The sequence below is a fragment of the Tamandua tetradactyla genome, chromosome 2 (assembly GCF_023851605.1).
Source record: "Tamandua tetradactyla isolate mTamTet1 chromosome 2, mTamTet1.pri, whole genome shotgun sequence".
NCBI lineage: Eukaryota > Metazoa > Chordata > Mammalia > Pilosa > Myrmecophagidae > Tamandua > Tamandua tetradactyla.
The window spans coordinates 48,803,498-48,827,980 of NC_135328.1; the positions used below are offsets into that span (position 1 = coordinate 48,803,498).

The 24,483-nt window shown below is 38.7% G+C and overlaps 1 protein-coding gene across 7 annotated transcripts in view; it reads left to right on the forward strand.

The window, feature by feature from the left end:
* The window catches only part of MVB12B (multivesicular body subunit 12B), a 223,483-nt gene that overhangs the window by 146,439 nt on the left and 52,561 nt on the right, over positions 1-24,483 (forward strand). Inside the window, exon 8 of one of the 7 annotated variants that reach the window (XR_013169342.1) lies at positions 1,107-1,219. The exons of 5 other annotated variants lie outside the window; for them this stretch is intronic. Coding sequence is in view for 1 of the 2 variants with exons in the window: in XM_077145129.1 (XP_077001244.1) it covers positions 1,107-1,144 (38 nt within the window). In the remaining variant the exon portion in view is untranslated. Of the gene's footprint in view, positions 1-1,106; positions 23,267-24,483 lie in introns of those variants that run through there. One more of the 7 variants, XM_077145129.1, reaches the window with a different exon arrangement.

Genomic DNA, 24,483 nt, shown 5'->3' on the forward strand with positions numbered 1-24,483 from the left:
AGTGAGGTTTCCAGAGAACAGTCACCACATTGTTCACCTGCCAGATTCTGGGCAGGTTTCCTGTGGGGACTCAGGAGCAGCACAAAGCTGAGCTCTGGTCTGCTTGCCCTCCCATATCCAGATCTGTCCTCGCTTCTCATTTCTCAAAGCTGGATTTGTGACCACAGGGTAAACCAGCAGACTGCCCCCTCATACCCCCATAGTATGAGCCTATGATTTCTGAACTCGGCCTTGAAATTGATAGTGTAACCTTGACAGGAACTTTATCAGATTCCTTTTCACCTTCACCTAGGGAGGAGAAAACTTAGAAGCCTTATTACGGAATTGAGATTCATTATGTGCTTGGCAATGCAGATGACTTGCTAAGAGCTAAGGAAGCCCACAAACTTGCCTCCAGTTTTACTGGGCTGCCAATCAGTGGTGTTTGTACATAAGGGGGAAGTGGCAAATCGGTGCCACTTACCATGCACACCCTTAATGGTGAATGACACTTTGAACACGGGAACACGACATTCATTCATGTACCGTAATGAATCGGTTATTTAAAAGGTACTCTTTTTTCTAAAAATTGCAACTTCGGGTTACTAAATAGATGAAATAGAACAATGGCATAATTTATGTCAGTATTAGTTTTTCTTGTTATGATCACTCCTTAATAGGTTTGGAAGTATAAGCAAAAACCAGTTGTTCCATTTCTGGGCATCACTCTGCTGGAGAAAGGGAAGAATAGGAATCTTCTTAAACCCTCATCCCTGGCTCCACTCACAGCCAGGCTCACGAAGGATAGAAGGAACATGTTTGTCTAAGAAAAGCATCTCCAGGGAGAATTTCTTTTGTGGTGTGACTTTTTCAGCAGAGTCGACAAGGAGCATAACAAGTGTGGAAAGATGACCTATTTTGTAGAAAAGCTAAATATTTCCCCAGATGCTTAGTGGCAGAGTGGTGCAAAACAGGTCTGTGAAATCCAGTAGGGCAACCCTGTTCAGAGTGCACATAAGGAAAGTACAATCAAAACTGATGACTTTTCTCTCCAGCTTGCAAATCTTTCTCCAGCTACAGTGTTAGGCTACACCCACCTTACCTATGTTCTCTAATGGTTTTCCCAGCTGTTGAATGGTTCTACAGAAAAGGGTCCACAGAGTGAAATCGCCTCTGGTTTGGCAGGAATGTTCCTATCTGCCTCTGGACCACTGCTTCCTTACTCCACAGTTTTGACAAGGTATTGTCTGGGTTCGTTTCTGCTGTAGGTTTAGCAATACCAAGGTTAACAGCTTTAAGACACAAGGGAATCCATTCAGAAACTTCCTGTTACATTTATGTAGATGGCAGTCAATTGGATTTTATCTTCCAAATAGAGGTAGTTGGGGCTGCAGCCCATGGCGGCAGACAGATGAGATCTCCTCGGCTGCTTCAGGCACCAAACTGCTCTGCCAGGGCCCAGGACTGCTTTGTTGTGGTGCTGCCAGAAATACCCCACCGAGCCCACTGGCTCCATAAAGCCTGCAAACTCAGCACTGGGCAACTATGGCACAACTGGGAAACCTGCCTGTCCATCCACCAGCAGCCTGCCTGCAAGTCGTTCTGGCTAGAAGGGAGCAGAGACTGAACCCCCACCCCCAACCTCCCATAAGAACAGTACTTGGCACTGAGTGGCACTTCTCAGTTTAGTATTGCAAAGTTTAGGTTTTAAACATTTATTCCAAAAGCAGTTAAGACAAAGTGTGCTCCAGACCCTAACCCTTGCCCAGTGCCTGATGCCATGATAGCTGGAGTTCTGTGAGCATCATTCAAATCGTTCTCCAACTGAACTGGCTCTGGCACATGTTCACTTCAGATTTCAGGGGCTAAGCTTTTGTTATAAACCACTGGTATGGCCTATGTCATTCCTGAAAACATTTGATTACTGCTTCCTTAGTTTGAAGTTCCTTCCTATAAGTCAGTTTCAAAATAATGTAATTAGAGATTGATAAGCAGCCAGAATTTAATTGTATATTTGTTTATTAAACTGATATTCATTTACAAATGTTTTCACAAGGGCATACCTGTTAATATATCTCTTTTCCTATACCTTTGCTAAGGCAGTCATTCCTGCACATCTACAAAGGGAAAGAGAGACGCCTCAGATTTGCTGGAGAAACCAGTGGAGACAATATGTAATTCTGCCTCTAGCACACATTGGTGCTCAAGAGTGTAAATGGAATGAAAGAAGGAAAAAGGCAGGCAGCCCCCACACTGACAGGGCTCTTCCTTCCTGCACATTCATATCCACCTGCAGTTTGGGGGAAACTTTGCGTTCTGTTTGGCCAAAATTTGCCAACTGTTCTACATGGTCCAAACAGTATTTTTCTCTCCCTCACGGAAGTGGAGTGAGGGGCTTTTACCAGTTCAGTTCTGAAAAGCTTACGTCCTTTGTTCTGCCACCTAGTACCCTAATCAAAATGGCCATGAAGCAAGCCTTTGATCCTCACACTTCCTCTTCTGGGTGTTTCTTCTAGAAATTGATTACAGATGTGCAGAAAGATTTTTCCACAAGGATACCCACTGCTGCTTTTTAAAACTAGTTCTCCAAATAGGGTGGTGGTGGGAGGGGAAGATATCCAGAAAAAGGCAAGTGACCAATGAAACATCCATGTAATGGTCTTACCTTTTCAGCCATTAACAGATGATTTAGATAAAAGGATGTGCGTGGGGTGCACAGGTGGTTCAGTGGTAGAATGCTCGCCTTTCATGCTTGAGTCCCGGGTTCCATTCCCGGACCATGCTCCCAAAAGAAAAAGATGTGCATGAATATTGTTCAGTGAAAAAAAAACAGGTAATAAGCTAGAATGTGCAATGTGATCACATTGAAATATATATTTACATATATGTATATGTATATCAGATATGTAGGTCTTGGAAGGTACACACCAAGTTGTTCACAGTGATTTTCACTGGACATTCCATCTTATCTCTTCTTTTTGCTTATCTGTAGTTTCTCATTTTTCTGTAATAGCATTGCTGCTTTTGTAAATAAGAGAAAATATAGACATGATGTTAATGTGACATGTTCTTAGTAAACCCTAGTAATTACTTTCTCTTTATTTGACTCATAATATATTTTCAATGTATTTTGAATTTTACTGGAAATCACTTCCAGGTCACAGGATCAATAGTTTTCATATCTGTCCCTTTTTGAAAAAATTTATTCTGTTCTCCAGTCTCCTGGGACCTCTTGTTTACTACAGTTCCTCAGAATCCCTGACTAAAATTCCAACATCATCTTTTCACGTTCCTTTGGGCTTACAGACTTGGGCTGAGCATGAAGGCACCTTATAGCTTGAATCATGTCCTCCTCTTTTCTTGCTCTTCCAATCCCCATTACAACGTCATTCTACTCTTTAGAATTGGAAGGTGGTTTTCCTGGATGGAGAATGTAGAGATAAAATGGTGTTTGCTGGTTTGGCTTAATCTCTGCTATCTCTCTGTTAGGGTCAGCAGATAAACCTGTGAAAAATCTCGCCCACAGCCTGTTTTTGCATGGCCTATGAATGGTTTTACGTTTTTAAATGGTTGGGGGAAAAAATCAAAAGAATAATATTTCTTGACACAAGAAAATTATGTGAAATTCAAATTTCAGTGTCCATAAGTTTTATTGGAACACTGCTATGCCTGTTTCTTTATGTATTGTCTCTGCTTGTGCAGTAGAGTGGCAGAGTTGAGTGTTTGCAACTCAGACCATATGACCCACAGAAACTAATATATTTACTTCTCAACCCTTTATAGAAAAAGTTTGCTGGTCTCTGGTCTGTACCATCAATCCTAAGAATCCTGCCTACTCTTACTGTTCTGGCTCTAAACACAATTTTTAAAGGCCCTTTTTTATTGTTCTTATATTCATAAGCAGCAGCTCATTCTTTCCTGGCTGTAGCTGTCCTGCTGCCATTCTTACCAGCCTGCTCCCCCAGTTATGTGCCTTTGGCCTTGTGAGCATGCGCTTAAGAGCTCACCCGCTTGGAGGGCCATCTTCAGGGCCATGTTGGTTTCTCTATCCCCATCCCCAAGTTTGCTCATCAGGACTTTCAGTGGCTGTTAGTTTTATTTTTAAAGAGTACCATATCTTTCCTGAAAAGTCTTCCATTTTATTTCCACAAATGACATCCTACCTTTTTTTTAGAATTTTTAGAAATGTTTAGATACCTGCCAGTTCATTCATTTGTATTGTACTTTATTCTGAAAGGATTTAAGGTAGCTTCATAAATTTTCATAACAAAATAAAAGTGAAAGTGAGGGAATAAGAGTGAAGGAAAAAAATTAGTTAGAAAAGTAGGATTTAGCTGTGGGTAGTCTTACAAGAAAGGGACTCTGAATTTGGTTTTGAATCAGAGGATAATTACCAAATCAGTAAAATAAAGACACACTATTTGCTTGGGAAGAACTGTCCCTTTTACTGAGCCCAGAGAGGAATTCTTCCTCATAAAGAAGCCCCTGTACCATGCTGGGAACAACGTAACAATAACCTTTAAGTGCTTGCAGTTTTATAAGGATGTCCATGTGCATATATGTACGTGTATGTGGAGCATGGTATCTGCCCAGGTTTGAACCCCTAAAATGTTTGAAATTGAGTGAGATGCTTCTTAAGAAATGGTCTTGTGATGGGAGTCATACATCTAAGAGGGCTGGAGTCTTTGAGGGATGTCAGAAAGGACAGATGTTCCCCCAACCTTTGTCCAAACTCAAGCATATACCTGAGACAGAGGCTTCCTGTAAGCAGAGACTCAGTCAAGATTAGTGCTGTATGGCTTTTTTCTCCTAAAAATGTTTCTTGTAACTTTATGGTAGGTTTTGCTTTTGCTTAATGAACAGATGATTTTAAATATGGGAAAACATGCTGTGCTGTTATTTTGTTGTTGTTGTTGTTGTTATGAACTGACGTATCTCCAAATGTAGAATTTTTACCAAAGAAAATTTGTCTTTCTCCATTTTGTAGAAGCATCTTAAATTGATATAGTACTATAAAATAATGCAATTTTAAGAAAATATGTATTAAAATTAGCATGTAGTAAAACCAAAAATCTCAAGCATACCACAAATTCAGGGTGAGCCACAATCCAGAAATACTATGAAACTTCATAATTCAGTGAGGGAGTATTTTTCCTTTGATAGGTAGGTAGCTTGCCTGGCCAACATCTTCATTCATCTATCAGCATTTAAGTGGCCCTGTATCTGTTGCCTACATTGTCACTTTTGAGAGTGAAAGGAGGTATGTAATTGTACCATGACAATTGCTACAACCTGGAACTGTCCCTCACAGACTTTGCATTTAGCTTTTTTGTACACTTTAGCTTTTGTGTGTTTTTAGTTTGTTTTTTCGGTTTGTTTATTTTAAATTGCTGGAAAAGCCATCTTACTGCCTTTCTCAGCTGTTCACTCTTAAAAACCGGTCCCCTTCCAAAATGTTTGACATCAAAAAGGGTGTGAATCTGTCGTCTCATCATTTTGGTTCATGATGCTTTATAGAGAGAAGAGGGGGATTTTATCTGTAACATATAAGCATGTATAGGCCATGTAATTTGACATCAGACCAAGAAGCACAAAGCAATTAAAAATAACTAATGATTTCTGAATATCAGCTTTCTCCATGCAGTTTTAATCTAGTCCTCATTTAAATTGGAAGATGGACATTTAATTATCAGCATTATGAAATGCATGATTTATATATTTCATCCAATTGGATAATATTTTGGCCACTGTGCTCCCTTTAATGAAGAAAATCTATATAAGGAATATATTTTCCTTTCATTTGTAGTAATTGTTTCTTTCTTTTAATTAGAAAAAACAATTTCATCTGGAAAATCTAAAATAAACTTAATATTTTAATGATTATAAAGCATTGCAGAATTGGAAAATGAAGGCTAAAAGACGAAAATATTAGGGTGCTTGAGAAATGATTTTCTTTTCTGTGTAACCAACAACTGCTTCGTCATCTCATGTTTACAGCATCGTGCTCAGAATCAGCATTCCATATTCTGTGTGCACATGGTTCTCCTTCTACCGTATATTTGGTTGGGTTTCAGCTGATAATCACTGATAAGCACATATAAAGGAAAGAGCCCCAGTCTTCTAACCAGAAGCCCTCAAGAAATGATAGTCAATCTGTGCGTTCACAGGAATCCCTGGTGGCCTTCGCCCTTAATGGACATGTTCCTGTGACTTGACGTGGCCTTGTTCTTCAGACTCCTGCTTCCCTTTATCCTCCACCTGAGGTTTTTCGGAACAGCTAGGATAGGTTGGAAAAGTGGTGAATGAGAGTAGGGGAGGATGGTAAGGATAGGAGAGAGGCACATTAGTTTGGCACAACCATAGATAATATAGCATATGGGGAAAATTCCTGAATGAAGTGAGAAAAAAAAATTGTGTTCAAAGCAAGGAGGAAATAAGTCATTTTAAAGGCATATAAATTTTCATCATCACATATAACAGCCGTTGCTTCCCTTGTCTATCCATCTGTCCTCTTCCTGACTGACAACAATATCTAATGTAAAGAAAAATATAAGAAAAAGAAGAAACAAATGGAAGCAATGGGAATTGATCACATAGTGTATTTGTATATCCTGAAGTAAAAGGTGCAGTTGACAGGTGGCCAGGTTTGCTCTGTATACAACCATGTGTGTGCTGTCAGGCGCACGCACGCTGCCTTGTTTCAATTGATGAATTGCCTGCTTTCTTGATTAAACCTTCCGTCACTTAAGAAACAAAAAGCCTGTGTTTAGATGGCAGAGTGGGACATGTCAAAAAAATCTGTCTCCTTTACCTTTGTGCAGATGTTGGGCACAGACTGTAACATGTATTATTAAAATGAATGTGGCATTTACTGTGCATTATTCCTTTCCTGGGAGAAAGGACTGTAAATTATATGCTAATAATAAGCTTTAACCCTTTCGAAATGCAAAAGATTTAAGAGTGCAAATATTCATGTAGGCCTGCCTAATTGGATGTGCTTTTATACATCCACTATGGTAGCTGTGTCACTGAAGTTAATGAAGAGTGTATGCAGCAAACGCACAGCTAGCACTTGGGGAACTCTGCCTCTGAGAAGCTTTCTGCTGTGTAAGTGCCTCCTCTCGGATTTCACAGAGGAATAGAACCGAAACCCTGAATCGGGCTCAGTATTATTTCACTGCAGATTAAACTCGTAGTCGTATTTAATGTTTGAGCAGTGAGTCTTCTGGAGCTGCATGTTTAAGGTGATCCTTTCTTTACTGGTCCTGAGTTCTCACAGGACTGGGCCCATAGGTCTGGCAGCTGTCAGTCTGTCTAAGCTTGGGCCTGGCAGGGATCAGGCTTTGGTGCCTAGCATTTACTTGACCACCAGGCTTTTTTATCCTCAGTCCAGCTGCCCAGATGGCCACACTTATCTCCCCAGAGCATAGCTTGTGGGCCCTGTTGCTCTTAAGATCACACCTTCATGCCTCTGCCCCAGCCCATTGCCACCTGTGTTCATTCACGCCTAACCTGTCCGGCAATGAGGCTGTCACAGCCAGCCCCACCTGTCCAGTCTTCTCATGCTGTTCCTCTTCTCCTGACTCGCCAGCCTGAATCGCTCCAAGGGGCCTTGCCGTTGTCTCCCTCTCTGCATTTCCTGGGCCGCTCTGGTTGCCCAGGTTGTCCCACCTTCTCTTCTTTTTGTCTCTGCCTAACCATCTTCAAAGGCCTGTCTCCAAAATGCCTCTTCCACAAAGCTTTTCTTGTTCCCTTTCAGCTGAGGATACTCTTCCTGGCCTGTCCCTATAATACTGGTATTTTGTAGCTTCCTCTCTTTGGGCCCTTCCATATTCTGCTTTGTGTTGGAGAGATTTCACCTGTGCGCCCTTGCAAAAGCAGAGATTATGATTAGAGAGGATAGAGGTTGCTATAAATCTCTTTTAAATTGTGAAGGATTTAACTGAACAAAGAAAGAAATTAGATCGTTCACCCCTTTATTCATTCAACAGACACTGATTGCTGCCATGTGCCAGGCCTTCTGCTCTTGGGGACAACAGAAAGCCTCTGGGAGGAGGTTCAGACAATATTTTTGGGGTCAGAAGCATACATTAGAATCCCGGCCATCACACAGAGCCAATGCAAAGTCACACAGGTTGTGAACTGCACCATGCATGTGAATGGCGCCCCCTAGAGCTGTGCTGGGCCCTGCATCCTGTCACTTTGGGCACTTTGAGCGAGTCACTCGGCACCACACATACCTATAAAATAACGCAGTAGCCTGCTTCCTTCCTGATTGTTGTGAAGATCCAGGGTTTGTGAAGCGTATTTTGTAAGTTGGGAAGCAGTGTAGAAATGTTACTCTTTCCATATTTGCTTCCCCTGCAGGGTTGTGATCAGAGAAGAAGCCCAAAAATTTGTGGAGAATTGTTGCTTGGCACAGACTATGACTCGAACCCAGTGTGGTCTTCATTTTCTCAGCCCTGTGCACCTTTATAATTTTGATATATAAAATTACTTCTCAGAGTGCTCAGAAAAAATTTCTTCTGTAGTCAGAAAAACCTGCAATAAAAGACTCTCTGGCATAGCTCAGCTTGGTGCCTGTGGAGGCTGAGACATTCTGTCACGCATCGTCACTTAGAAGTGGGGCTGTTTTCTGTGGCAAGCAGCCCACAAGCTCTTTCTCAGGAAGGTAGGGCTGAATAGTGGCTTGGGGGCAGAAAGGACAGGAGCACTTGGCAGAGTAAGTCAGCGACTCCCATAAACTCTTCCAATGTGTATTTTGTTTTTTTAGAAGAAAAGTGCTTAAAAGGTTTTTTCTGTTCCAGACTTTCATTTCTGCTTTTCCTGTGCTGTAGGAGAAAATTAAGATATTTTCCAGTTTTGTCATCATGAGAAATAAGAATATTATTAGGTGACAGATACTTCAGGGCTCTTACAAGGGTGACCACTTCCCACTGTGCTTTCATTCTCTTTTTGATTTTAAGCATGTGAGAGTTTAGCAATGTTGGTTTAATGGGCCACATCCTTTTCTTAAACCCCAGGGTGAGGCATTGAGGAACAGTGGAAAAAACTGGGGCAGGAGCCAGAAAAGCTAGGTTCCAGCCCTGCTTCTCCCACTAGCTAGCTTAGTAATGTCAGTCACAGTACCAGATCTTTTTGGATCTAAATTCCCTCATCTATCAATATAAATCACTGCAATAACAACATCAATGGTTCTAAGATTGATTCAGCTGATATTTATTGGACACTCCTATGTGTCAGGCATTGTCTAACATTGGAGGTAGAAGTGATAACATACCCCTCCCTGAGCATTCGTGAGAAGGAGCTTTGTATTATGTAGCTTGGAATATGGGAGATGTTGCCAGCAAATGTGCAAATATTGCCACCCCCCGCCCCCATACTTCACAGATGGACTAACCAAACGCTATTTTAATAAAATTGTAAAGTTAACCCTTGGACATTTAAGAGAAAAATCAACTGACTCCTTTCTCCTCTATGTGTCTGGTCTTCTTTGTCTAGTTCCTAAGGGGAAATATGCCCACATTTCCCAATCATAATTCCCTTCCTGGTTAGCAGCATGGCTGTGGACTAGCACCAGGGCCTTTCTGAAGGCCTGGCCAGAGAGATGCTGAAAACAGAGGGACCGCATTAATCTCTGCTCTTTGTCTACTCTCAGCAGTTCTTCCAAGGTTTATTCTGGGGTGAATAAAGTAATCTGATTTATCAACTACTCCTGCCTTGGGGCAGCTTATATCAAATTAGTCTTTTGTTTCTCTTATTGCTCTCACAAGAATAAACTACCAGCTAAGAGGGAAAATGATATAATTAACGCAGCTTCTTTAATTTAAATACATTTAGGAAACTGAAGTTGTTTTCGCTTTTATTAAACTAGATTAAATTAATTTATTTAATAATATGTAACCTTTCTTGAGCTACCATGTACAAGATTCTGTAATAGTACTGTCCATACATTGTCACTGAAGCCCAACAAATCTTTATCAAGAAAACGTTACAGCCACTCTTCAAGACACACACTATTATTATTATCCCTACTTTACAGATGAAGAAACTGAGGTTTGAGAAGTTTATGCTTTGACCAAAGTTATGCTGCTAGCACGTGACAGGGTTAAGACCCAGGACTCTCTGACTCCAGACTCTAGCTCTAAACCACTGTGCCAGGGGACGTCTTTAGTTTAGATTGTGTGTAGCTATTTCCCTTCTCTCATCACATTCAAAGTTGAAAGTGGCATACACCCCTCAGAGTGACACATAGACCCCTAGGTAAATCATGGCAGAACTGACTTGGTTTATTAGGACTCAGAACTTTTTAAAATCCCAGGTAATCCTCTGGATGATCATCTCTCGGACCTCATCAGAATGCTATCTTTAATACTTGATAGCAATGTCCAATTCCAAAGAGCGTCATAAATAGTAGCTCTGCTCTCATTAGCACTTAGCAGGCAGAACAGTGAAGTGGCCGAGCATGGGGGTCTGATTTTGAATCCTGGCTACCCCATTTAATAGCTATGCGATGTTAGGCAAGGAACTTAACCGTTCTATACCTCAGCTTCCTTATCTGTAAAGTGGGGATGATAGGAGTTTGTAGTTAGAAATAGACCCAGTATATCAAAAGTGTAATACATCTGTTACCATTATTATAATTATTCCACATCCCTCCTTCTCAGATCCTTTTCTGACCAGGAAAAAGGAATATACTAGATGCCTTGAGGAATCACCTTCTCATCTATAGGAGGGGCTACCACTGTGGCCTCGCTGTTGTAGACCTTAGGGGAGACCTGGGCACCGGGATGTTCCCTTGACATGGTCTTCTCTTAGCCCGATAGTGATAGTGAGTGGTCTAAACCTACAGTTTTACTTATGGGGAGTCGATGTTGTTCTCCCCTTATCCTAGCTCTTCTCTGTGTCCTTCTGCACCCTGCCCCTGGCAAGGGTTTGTTTGATCTGGCAGTCACCTTAGTACCGCCCTACCTCTTCTGATTTGAAGCTTCTTCCTCTTAGTTGGGCCTCCTAGATGCCAGCCTCTGATAAAACCAAGCTCAAGTGACCGAGCCATTTCAGATCCTTTACATTCCCTGCTAGCTCTCTGGAATGGCCCAGGACTGTGACCCATCAGTTTGCTGAGTTATGACAATAGTAATAGGGGATCAGATTCCAGATTAACCTATTTAAATACTTGATGGCTTAATAAGTAGAGCTGTGGGCATAGAAGAAGGGGGGGGGGGAGAGAAGTTGGATAGCCATACAATATTTGGTGATTACATCAAAAGTTGTCTTTTATCTATCACACAATATGAGTTTCATCCCTTTTGTGTCAGGACGAATGTTTTTAACTGCTAACATTAGGACAAAAGACATTCTGATCAGTTTTTAGAACAATGAACCACTTTTCCTGTGAATAGAATACCTGAGTCCACCCATTGCCATTGATGTTTGTGTCCTGAATTCTGAATGCTTCCCCCTCTTTTTATTAATAGCTAGTGATGGTTCTAACCCATTTATGTTTAAAAAAAAAAAATTCAGTGCTACAGCCCGGAGTTTTGATGGAATATATTTATCACATATCCCAGAGAAAGAGACTCCTTATTCCTCAGATTTGTCTTACAATTGTATCTAAGACAATGAATGATGCAGAACTCTCATCCAAGGTTGAGATCCTTTGTTAGAGAGTGGTTTCTCACGCCTGACTTGTTTTATAGCATGAACGATCTCATGATCCACTGGCGAGGCAACATCCATAATTTTGAATGAGAGAGTAAAGCTTGCCTCGTTGGCCCTAAGCATCGCTTCTGGTGACGCACTTAGAAGTACTTAATCGCTTGCTAGCTAGAGGCAATAAATGCACCCATCTTTATGTTCCATTGCCTTGCATGTTTGCCTTAAACATACCCTGTGCTAACAAAACGCTAGCTTCATTTTTGTCACAAGGTTCTTTGGCTCATGAATTGCACAACCCTCCCTCACCTTTGTTTTGGCTAAAGTGGATTGTGCCTTTTGTAGGCCCAAGATGGGCCACTTATTTGGCTAGTAAGCCTCTTGGCTGTTTAGGCTTTTTGTACAACTTTGACCAACTTAGAATTGGAAAACCAGTTCTAAGAAAATGCAGCAGTCTTTGGCTATGAGCTCTTGTTCAGTGTTCAGCTTCTCTACTGGTGTTCTGTATTGGTTCTGTGGAATTAGGATGTAGCTGTGTTATTCACTCTTGTATGCCTCATGTCTATCCCAGGGTCTGGCCCGCAGGAGGCACTCAGAAATATTTGTTGTTGGATTGATTATTGGAAAGAGCTTGGGCTTGAAACCAGCCCACCCTTTCATATCTGCACTTTCCAGCTGCATGACTGAACAATTTACATAACATTGGGGTCTGCTTTCTTATCTGTACAATAGGATTTATATTTTTGTTTTAAGGGTTAGAGATAATGTACGTGAAGTGCGTGCCTGGTACCAAGTGGACATTCTGGAAATAGTAACTGCTCGGACTGTTGTAATTACTGTTATTCCAATATGAGGCCTGGAAAGGAAACTCCGGCGTTATTCACCCTGCAGCATGAGTCCCTGCTATCCCACTGTGAGCCTTTCCCTCTACCTAATAACTCTGTCCGGGGAAAAGGTGGCTTGCATTGTAAGGCAGCAATCAGAAAGGAGCTCACAGATGAGGGATTTTGTATGATTCACGGGACCTTTTGGCCTAATAGAAGGCAAACCCACCATCCAGGTTCAGAAATTAGTGATTGTTTGAGAGGTTAGTTTGCTGCTGGGTAAAAGAACATTTAAATCAGCCTCGGATTTTCTCTTTCCCTTTTCATCGAATCAGTTCTGATTTGAAAAAGGACCGTATCTATGCTTATATCACTGTTGAATAGTTTGGCTTCTTTCTTCTTTGCCCCTTGCCGTGTTTCCTTTAGTTTGTGACTCTTTCTTTCCTGACCCTTCCTCTCCTTGGACCCTTAGCGAGCAGACAACAACAAAAAAGTCCTCTTTCCTTGCCCCACAATCCATGCAGGACTGTAAGCCAAAGCTTAGCTTAAGGGTACAAGAAAATCACACCACCCACTAAGCAGATGCATTAGCATTCCCTGTTCCTCAGCTCCCTGCCAGGGCAGTGGCCACCCAGGCTCTGGGGCCTGAGCCAAGGGTGGGGATGGCAGCCTCAGGGCACACCCCGCAGTGAAGGCAGCCTTTTCACGTGTCTTTTCTCAGGGTTTGAGAGAGTAAATGAAACAACTTTCTTAAAAGTCCCCATTCTTGTGGGAAGACATCACCACTTAAAGTAAGGCTACCGATGCTGAGAGATTGCTCCTTTCTTCAGGCTACATTTTTTTAAAAAGATGTTGTACCTTTTATTTGGATTTAATGAGGACAGACATTTTAATCAGAGGTTAGTCATTTATTTTTGCAAACTATTGTTTTGATTCATCATTTTTACAGATAATTAAATGGTTCAGTTGGCACAGTGTGTCTGCTTTATTAAAACAGGTAATTTTGGGAAAAAAAGATGCTATTTTTTGGATCACTGCACAAGAATTGCTTTTATCTTCATCATTTGAGCAAAGTTTCTGGTTGTTCTGCCAGAAGGCTGTCTTGTATTCAGGCATTTAGTGCCCTTTCTGGTCTGGAGGGGGTCACCCTTTGACGGTTGTGATGGTAGCCGCTACGCCCTTTGAAACGGGAGATGAGGAGTAAATTCTATGCAGTTACCTTTTAGAAAGACTCTTAGGTTTTAATTGGATTGGGAAAAAGAGCCTACAAGTTATGAACTTTGCAGAGCAGCAGTTCTTATGCTAAAAACATTAATTGTAGCCCTCTCAGTGGGTGGAGTTTAAAAGTCAATTACTGCTTGTCCTATTATAATTTACACACCTAGGATTTGAAAAAGTCTGTCACTTAATATAAAAATGAAAAGGTTACCTGTACTACTTTGAGTATACTTGTGACTTTTCATTTGTAAATGCTTTTGCTACATGTATTTGTATGTATGCAACTTGTAGCTGCAGAGCTTTAATATAACTACATCTGTGAGCAAGATTCCTTATGAAGACTAACCTTGAAGATGTAGTTCTTTAAGTACGTAATGGCTTAGAACGTAGTCCTTTGTCTGGTAGATTCGATCCACTTGTAGACACAGTGGCCGGCCCCTGCAGAACCTAAGGGGCACTCCATTCACGGGTCATGGACTAGTGGTGGAATGGCCCTTTGGGGGTCAGTTTTTTAAGAAACAAATTGCTTACAGCATTTGCTTTCTTTGATTTTTCCATGTTTGCGTCCAGAATCAGTTAATTCACTCATTAAAAGGATTTATTTTAGAAGGACCAGTTGAAACTTTCGAAGCTAATTTTTTTGCTGAGCAGTGCAGACCTCTGAAAACACAATTTATAACATGGCTTTTGCCCTTTTCCGCAGAGAGCTGTCTGATCGTGCTGCAACCTCTGGTACTTAAGGCAGTACAGAATACTGTTCTTTGTCCTCCAGCTCGGGGCCACGCTGCCATGTGGGTGGGTTTCTCCTCGGCTTCCCATTGTTTTAAGGTCAACTGGCAAGTCTGAAAAGTCCACCCAGCCAAAGAGTGGCATGCTGTATTTGTTTGCTTGTATAAACCCCATAGTTTAATTTTTTTTAATAGGAAGCTGCTGTGTAGTTGGATATTTAAACAGTTATTAACCGAATGACAATTAACAGATTGCATAGACAGATTTTCTTTTGAAAACCTCTGAAATTGAGTACAGTTTGCAAAACTATCACGGCATAGTAATGACAATGAATTTTGATTTCCCGGAACTGATATTAGACTCCTTATTAAACTATGTGCATCTGCTTTTAATTTACTCCAAATAATTGGAAAATGCAATGAAGCTTTCCAATTAAAGCATGGCTTTATGCTGTTTAATAATACCCCCATAATATTATAGCTTATGAAGTGACAGGTGAGTTGGTGTATGAATAAAACATAAAGGCAGCAATAAGGGACAGAAAACCGGAGACAGTTGTGGGGATTTTAAATGCTGGATGTAATTTGCATATATTAATCTCTTCTTTTCAGCCTTATCAGGCGTTCTTCAGTATTTGAAGTTAAAATAGCGTTGACAGGCGGGAGTACGCTTAGTTTTTTCAAGGATTTATTACTTGTATAATTTCTGATCTTTAATAAGCAGATATGACTGATCCTCATAGTTCTATAGAAATCGGTTAATTGTTCCAGATGGCGTGTACTGATTATGCAAAATTACTTTTCACACCATTTTTTTTGTGATGGAGTTTGGAGTAAAATTAAATTTTTTATAGCCTTCTTATCATGCTGTTTTACAGTGGTTTTTCCACAGAAGTTGAATTTAATCTACTATATTACATTGACCAGCACAGTTATTCTAATGTAGCATTTTGTGATTTGACAAAGAATAATAGAACACATTGCTCATTGTTCATTACTGTGTCCCTAATAAAAAGGAACTCTTGTGTATAGAGCGTAGCTGTTATTTATGAAGAATGCCTAATTCATACAGTTAAAAATGCAAAATTGTACTATGAAGTAGTTCCTTTTGGGGAGAGAATGTGTGAGAGGAGAGAGCAGAAATAGGCTTGTTGCTACAGATTTTACACACTATAGGAGGAGTCTTTTAATGATCAGTGTGTTTAAATTGTGCTGCTTTTTTTCTTATTTGGAAAGGAAAAAAAAAACTAGATAATCTCATTCTATTAAGGGAGGTGTCACTGGTTGACTTGTCTTGATTTACATAATCCCAGAAGAGGACTTTCATAATTGAATAGAATTTATAAAAAGGTGGTTACATTTCGGTGCAAAATATCAAACTACTCCAAAAAAAAAGTCTAAAAAGCTTCAATGATAATTTGTCTCTAACATTTTCTAAAGTGCCGATTTATTGCAAAGCACCTAGTGCTGGTGTCACATCCAGGTCCAGGTTGTGCGTGTTCCCAGGGTGACATTAATCTAGGCTTATCCTTGTCTAGTTTCTCAGATAACATTCTCTCTACGCTTCAGCTGGTAGTGGGATATGAAGTACTCAGCAGTTTCACCCCAAAATGGAATTGTAGGACTGTTATCTTGATCCAGAGGTAGAAGCAGTTTCTTTCCTCTGGGAGAACCCCTCTGCCCCAGAGCAGCGGCAAGGGTGGGGGTGCTACGGACGAGATGGATTGCTCTGTCGCTGCAAAATCCTGTTTGGGTATAGAGGATTTTTAATATAGCAGTTACATGTATAGAGAAATGTTTCTGTGTATACAATCTGAAGTTTGATTCATTTTTAAAAGAAGCCACTGTATTAAGTCTTCTCAGGATTTGTATGGATTCAGGACATGTGTATTTTTATTTTAAACAGAAAAATCACATATGCAGAGACACAAAGATAATTATGTCACCTGAGTATTTGTTCCAGGTATTTCCAGCCTCGTTCATGAGGACCTTCCCACCCACATCCATTGCTTAGCAGACCTTGAGAATGCTTCCTTGTTTGAACAGACTTGAGGAGGATTTGGATCTGTTTAAAGGGTTCAATTCATGGACCCTGGGGGAGTCAAACTTTTTTTTTTTAATATCTCTTCACTAGCACTACTGATTGCTCTTTGCAGAGAGAGCCTCCTGGAGTGAAGCAGAACTGCACTGACACCTCTGTGGCAGGCTCCAGGGAAGCCAGACAAACAGAAGGTCCCCTGAACCCAGAGGGTAGCTGTCCATTTGTGCCTTTTGGGGCTGCGGAGCGACAGTGGCAAGAGGCAGTTTCTCTCAGGGCATGTGAACTCTCCATAGGGACCTGAAAAACAGATTCTGTTTGATGCCCAGGTTTCACCTTTACCAGTGTGATAGAAATTGTGCTGTGTACATTTAATATTTTCTGGTTTTCAAAATATTTTTGGTTAAATTTTGTTTTGTATCTAGTCTGGCCTCAAAGGAAGTTTAATAGTAAGGTAAATATATTTGGCTTCCTGTAGTATTAGGATGAGAAACCAAACATAAATAAATGTGATTCAGAGTCCAATTTCAGTATGCAATACCAACTAAATTATGTTTTTGCTTTACTTCCAGAGTACTTAAAAATTTGAAACCTTCACATACGCTCTTTTGTAAACTCAAAATATACTTTTGTGAAAATGAAAATTATATGAAAAAGAATGCATAAATCAGACATGATTAAAAATATTTGTTCTAATGCAGTAATAATTTGGTAGTAATGCTTTCATCAGTATAGCTTAAGGCTGCATTAAGTGGACAGACTTTATATGGATTCTCTAATTTTAATCTTCAAAATGCTATCTAATGTCTCATTAAGACTTGGATATAATGTATCGTAAGTATAGTCATTAAATATAGTTTAGGGAGATTTATGTTCAGATATTGCTTAAAGATGTTTTAATAGGCCCATTTACTCTGATGATATTAATGAGCTCTTAATACAGACTAAGCCTCTAAAACTAGTGGTAAAGACTCCCAGCCTGAACACAACAACTTGGAATTAGTGCCTGGTTTGGACAAATGCCCAGAGGTTAGTCCTGCTGATTCTCCAGGGTCAATGGAAAGTCCTCAGTCAAGCCTCAAATTTCAAAAAGCCGTCTCCTGTGACTTGATTTGGCTTCTGACCCCAGGGGACTCCATTCTTCTGCCAGATTGAGTATAGTCCTTTTTCTTCCCCAAACTGTACCAGGACATGGTGCTCCCTTGGGCCAAACCATAGGTCTCCGAGGTCATTTGAGAAACAAAGCGTTTATATTTATACTCTTGGCAGTGACACTGGAGCACATGATGGGTTAAAAGAGACTGTGGCCGTGCTTCCCCTGTAAACATCTGCCAGGTAAGGTGTGCACAGTCTGGCATCGTTATGTGAACAGCTTCAATCTGCCATAAGTGAACTGTAAAAGGTCACATGGGTGTACTTGCATCTTTCACGAATCGTAGTGACTGAAAAATACGTAATAAAGCAGTCCTGCTAATCCAAAATTGGAAAGGAAAAAAAAAACCTCAACAGGAATCCCTGTGTGCCTCACATGCACATGCACAGTTTTCCCTGGGCACCCACTTTTAAAAATGTAGCAAAATTTCTGTGTTGGTATGTCCTTTTCTTTCAGAGAAATATTGAAAAGCACATTTTTCTGTTTCAGTTATTTTAAGGGAGGAAAAAAGAACCTATGAGTTCAGAGACTTTTCTAATTACTAAATTGGTTTGTTATAAAAAGATAATAGCAAATTTCTTCTTTTCATAATTGGACATTTCTTCCCTGTAGGCTAATGCATGCACAGCCTGTGCATGCACAATAAGTTGTGCATTTGAAAAGCCATAACTAGCTAATAACAGCTACAGTGTCATCAGAGAGTAATGGTGTGCTGATTAGCATAATTAATGACAAATGGTGGTGTGGAATTGGTGGATTGGTTTAGTGGATGATGAATGCTGCAAGGCCTGGGTTGGGGCCTGCCAACTAGGCCTTGCTGGCTGTCAGCCCTTCTGTTCGCACCGAGGCAGCCCTCATTAGTCACGATGGGAGGTGCCAGTTTGTATTCTGTTTGGAGCACAGAAAACTTAATAATCCAAGCAAATGTGGCTTTCCCTTTTTCCTCTGTATTTACTCACAAAAAATCTCTTCTTACTCATTGCCATTGTGGCTGAACCATTAAGACACAGCTATTTCAAAATTCCTCTGTGATGCTTGAAGGAGAAACAAAAGGTAGTGTAATTGAGAAATGCATGTATCACACCGCTTTCGTTTGACCATAGATGAATTACTCATTTGAAAGATTTCTTTTTGTGAACTCTGTTTATCTGTGTACTTATAAAGGGAAAAAAGATGAGCTCAGTAAGCTATACATTCTGTCTTGAAATAAGAGTGGTACATTTACTTTTGACATGATTAATCAGACTTAATTTGCATTCACAAATGAGACTGATAAAAATGGATTTACCTTTTAACCTTTAGAGGGGGAAAGTATTTTTCTGCAAGATTTCTGAGACTATCTTCCCCTAACTGATAAGAAGCAACTCCTTTATCAATAAGGATGAAAATCCTTAATTTGCGTTAGTGAATGAGACTAATTATTATATAGTTAATTAGCATCTGGAAATGAGGATTATCTTAATTACAAAGCACAATTTCCCTAATAGCTACAAAACTGTAAGTTTGATCCGTGTGGAAATTGGTAACAATTATTATGTAATTAGTGATAACATTAATAGTACAGAGTATTTAAACATAATTTGCATATGCAAATGTAATTTACCTGAACCAAACAAGTGGACCATTAATGATTAGAACATGAAAGAGCTGACTGAAAGTTCCAGTTAGCTGAACGGGACCCATTATGCTGAGGATCTAAATTATATAGTGGTAGAGTTGGCAAGAACCTTTTATACTTAGGTGGTCAGAGTGGATTTTGTTTTAAGAAAAAGTAGTAGCTGGAGGATTAAATAATGAAGCTAACCACTTAGGGAAATACCCAGCCACGTAACCATCTCCTTGCTGTCTGATTTCTCCATGTGTCCCAACATCCCTTAAATCTTAGATGTACTTTCCCTACATACATTAACATTTCTGAATTTTAGATCTGTCTTACAATGGGTATGTACATTTAGAGCAGTAATACACATATAAGCACGCTGGATTATAAAATTGATGGTGCAACTTCCAATTCTTGGGGAGAGATTCAGATTTTTCTGAATGATATCTGCATGATCCTCCCTTCAGAACTGGTTCTTTGTCTGCCTCTATTCTGGTACCCATATACTTCCTCCCTCAGGTTGTAGCAATGTTCCCAAAAGGATGGGGTGTGTACCCATTGGGGGTGAGATAATTTTAGGGTAAACGTGGATGGCCTTTTTTTTAAATATCACTCATTATAGCATATCGAAGGAAATTATTATTTAGAATGAGACTTGAATAATTATCCTAGTTTTTTCTGGGTTATGCTGTGGTAACAGCCCCCCAAATCTCAGTGGTTTACAATACCACCTTTTGGTGCTAGCAGGTTGGCTATGGCCATGCTCCATGTTTCTTCTTGCTCAGAGACTCAGACCGAAGGAGCTGCCCCTGTCGGCAGCACGCTGTCCTTATAGCAGAGGGAAATACATAAAAATATAGGAAAGAAAATAAATCCCTATCATAATCCCATTACCCAGATAAACAGTATTTTGTGATATATCCTTTCAGCTTTTTTTCTGCACCATATATATTTTTACATATACAGTACATTTCTCCCTAATTGCTCATTCTGGTTTTATAAGTTAGATTTATTGAGGTATAATTTACATACAATAAAATTTGCCCCTTTTATGTGTGCAGTTCAATGAGTTTTGACAAATGCATGTAGTTTTTGTAACCACCTCTACCACACAAACAAGTTATAGAATATTTCCTTTCCAAAGCGTTCTCTTCTTCCAGTTTCCGTCAGTCTCCTTCCCCACTCCGAGTCCCTAGCAATTGCTGATTTGTTTTATGTCATCATAAATTCATAGATTCTGGACCAGAATTCTGGTACTATAAGGCCTGCCACAAATTATCATAAACTGGTGACTTAAAACAATAGAAATTTATTCTCTCATGGTTGTGGAGGCCAGAAGTCCAGAATCAAGGTGTAATTGGGTACCTTCTGGAGGCTGTGAGGGAGAGATCTGTTCCACACGCTCTCCTAACTTCTGTGGCTGCCAGCTATCCGTGTATTCCTTGGATTGTAGATGCATCTCCCCAGTCTCTGCACCACCTTCATGTTACCCTCTCCTCTGTGTTTCCCCTTTTCTCATGAGATTAGTTGTGTCATTGAATTTAGGGCCTACCCTGGTAATCCAGGAAAATCTCATCTAGATTCTTAAATCCTTCTGCATAGACTTTTTTTCCAAATAAGGTTACTTTCACAGGTTCTTGGGGATTCTGCCTTTTTCTTGAACGCCTTATAAGTGTGATCATATAGTATGTACCTTTTTTGTGTTATTCAGTATAATGTTCTTAAGATCCATCCTTATTGTTGCATATATCCTTTTTATTGCTGAGAATGTCCATTCTGTTTTTAGATCTGGCCAAACACCTTTTTCCATGTTGTTCAGCAGTCTCCTGATTTTAATGGTCATGTAATCCTCCATCGTATGGATGCAACGTATTTCATTTAGCCAGTCCTCTGTGATTGGCTATTTACATTGTTTTACTTCTAAAGGCAAGACTTTGGTGAACATTCCTTTAGTTAACTGTTTGTTCATTAGGGAAAGCGTGAATTTTTAAGTATTTTGATGCATAGTGACAAATTGTTCACCATAATGATTGAATCATTTTACACTTCCACATATATGAAAGTTATTTCCCCGAAGCTTTGCTAATTGCCTATTATCTTTTTAAATCCCTATCAATTTGAAAGGTGAGATGGCATCTCATTGTTTTAATTTACATTGCCTTGATTACTAGTGAATGTGCACATTTTTCCTGTGCTGATTGACCATTAATATTCCTAGTCTTTTGCTTGTTCATGCCAATTGCTTCTTTTTCTGTTGAAGTCCTTTGATTTTGCTTAATTGAATTGTAGGAGCTCCTTATGTTACAAGATTTCTTTATGCTCTCATGCTGCTAGCTTTTTTTTCTAGTTTGTGGTTTATCTTTTAGTTTTGGTTTTTTTTTTCTTTTTTAAATTAGGCCTTCTCTATCTTGTGCTGTATTTTGGTACCTTCATTTCTTTCTTTTTTTAACATTTAATCTAAAATTCATCTGCAATTTGTTTTGAAACATGATATAAGAAAAAGATCTAACTATAGTTTTCCAAATTATTTATCATTGTCCTTACACCAAGTATTAAAAATATTTTTTTACCAACGCGTTTCACAGGCAGTCTTATATTTACCTCTTATTATACACTTTTGTGTATATGATGTATTTTGTGGCATGCTGTTCTGTTTGCTTAAATGCATATTCTTAGGGGAGGATCATACCTTTATTATTATAACCATTTGTTTTAATATCAGTTATTATTATTCTTTGTTGTAGTTTTTCAAAATGTCTTTAAGTCTTGCTTAATTTTTTTTTTTTTTTTGGCCCAATTGAAATTTGGAATCACTTTGTTACATGTTTCACTCCAAGGAAAATACTTTTAGGATTTTAATTAAAAAAACAGTGAAGTTATAAATTAATCTGGGGAGAGTAGGCATCTTTAAAATACCTGATCTTTTCTACCATGAATATAGTATGACTCTCTACTTATTCAAGTGTTCTTTTATATATTTCAGTAAAATATTGTGGTTTTCCTCACTTTCTGTTTATCTAATTCCTAGGTTTTAATTTTTGTTGTTGCTTTTAGCCATTATGCTTTAATTGGTGATATATACATACTATATATCACCGGTTTTGAATATTCATTTTGTAAGTGACCACCTTTCTGTATTGTTATTATTTCCAGTTGCTTTGAACAATATCATATGCACGTACAGGTAGTTTTTTCTCTAAGATAACATTTATACCTCATTTCTTTTTCTCGCCTTATATTGTTGGCCAGAACTTGCAAAACAGCATATGTTTGTGATCATAGCTTCCATTTCTATCGTGTTCCTGACTTTAATGGGTATGTCTCATAGTGTTTCACCATGTTGACTGGTGATTTGGGAGAGTGAAGTACATCGTGTTAGAGGGCTATTCCTGTTTTCCTCATTTGTGTTTATGTGTGTGTTTGTGTGTTTATTAATTCAGGCACTAATGTGAATTTCATATAAAAACATTTCAGAATTTATCAATATAATATTGTATTTTTTCTCACGTAATTAATTGATAGGAATTGTTATTTTGATGAATTAACATTTAACAAATTATTTTTACATTTCTGAAATAAATCCTACCTTACCATGGCATATTATTCTTTAAATATAGCACTAGATTTGAGATGCTTTGATTTAGGATTTTGGCATTTATGTATGTGAGATTAGAATTAGTGCTTATCAAAATATTATTTTAAGTGATTTAGAATCAGTTTTTCTTTTTAATTTAAGAATTTTTTTTTTAATATTGTATACTCCTTGAAAAGAAAATTAAAGGGTTTCCTGTAAGAACTGGACCTGGAAATGTTTTGGGGCATCTAGGGTATTTTGGCAAAAGGAATATCATGTTCAGTATCTTTCACAATTGCTGGTTTGTTTTGTTTTTTTCAGGCTTTCTACTTTTCTTTGAGTGGGTTTTGTCATATTTTCTTTGAAAAAAAAAAACCAGCCATTTCACCTAGATTTTAAAGTTTATTAATACAAAATTGTGCCTAAAAGTTTCTTTTGATTTAAAAATTAATATATCTGTGGTCATATATATCTCTAATGTTATTTTTCTCTCTTTCTTTATTAGCCTTGCAAGATATTTACTTGCTTTATTCATATTTTTAAATAATCTATTTTAATTTATATAAAAAGCCATTAGACTTTTTTCCTATATTTCATTATTTAATTTTTATCTTTATTGGTTCCTTTTTTTTTTTAATCTTCTTTTGGCTTATTTTGTTTTGTTTTGTTTTTTATAGCTTCTTTTTAATGTAATTTTATTGAGATATATACACACATACCGTGTAATATCTAAATTGTGCAATCAGTGGTTCATAGTATCAACGTATAAGCTGTGCATTCATTGTCACAATAGATTTTTTAACATTTGCATTATTCCAAAAATAAAAATAAATGTAAATGTAAAAATAAAAATGAAAAAGAACACCCAAAACATCCCCCTACCCCTGTCCCCTCTATTATATTTTTTTGTCTTTTTTTTTTCTTACTCATCTGTCCATCTGTCCATACTGGATAAAAGGAGTGTCAGTCACAGGATTTTCACAATCACATGGTCATACCTTAAAAGCTCTGTAGTTATTCATTCATCTTCAAGAATCAAGGCTGTTGGATTGCAGGTCAACAGTTTCAAGTATTCCCCTCTAGCTGCTTCAATACACCAAAAATTGAGAGGGGATGTCTATATACTGCAGAAGAATAACCTCCATAATGATCTCTCAGCTCTATTTGAAATCTCTCAGCCACTGAGAGATAAACAAAACTTTGTTTCATTTATTTTGCCCCTTTTGGTCAAGAAGGCTTTTTCATTCCTGTGATACCAGGGCCAGGCTTGTAACCTGGAGTCCTGTCCCACATTGCCAGGGAGATGTACACTCCTGGGAGTCATGACCCACATGTGGGGGAGAATTTCATAATCTCTTGATTGAATGTTCACTCATTTGTTTTCAGGCCTTTCCGATTTTTAATAGAAGTACTTCAGACTGTATAAATATTCCAAAGTATTGCTTTGGTGGCATTGTGTAGTGTTGATATGTAATACTCATGTTTATAAATACATAGGAATTTTAGTTTTGATTGCCTCTTTGACACAAGTACTAAAATACTTATTTTCTGATCATTGAGATTTTGTTCAACCTTTTCTTATTAATTTCTAATTTTATTTCATAGTGGTTATAAAATGTGACTTCTGCAGTTTTGTTTTTTCACACTTATTGAGGCTTCCTTTGTGATCTAACATAAGATCAATTTTAGTACATGTTCCGTGGAAACTTGAAAA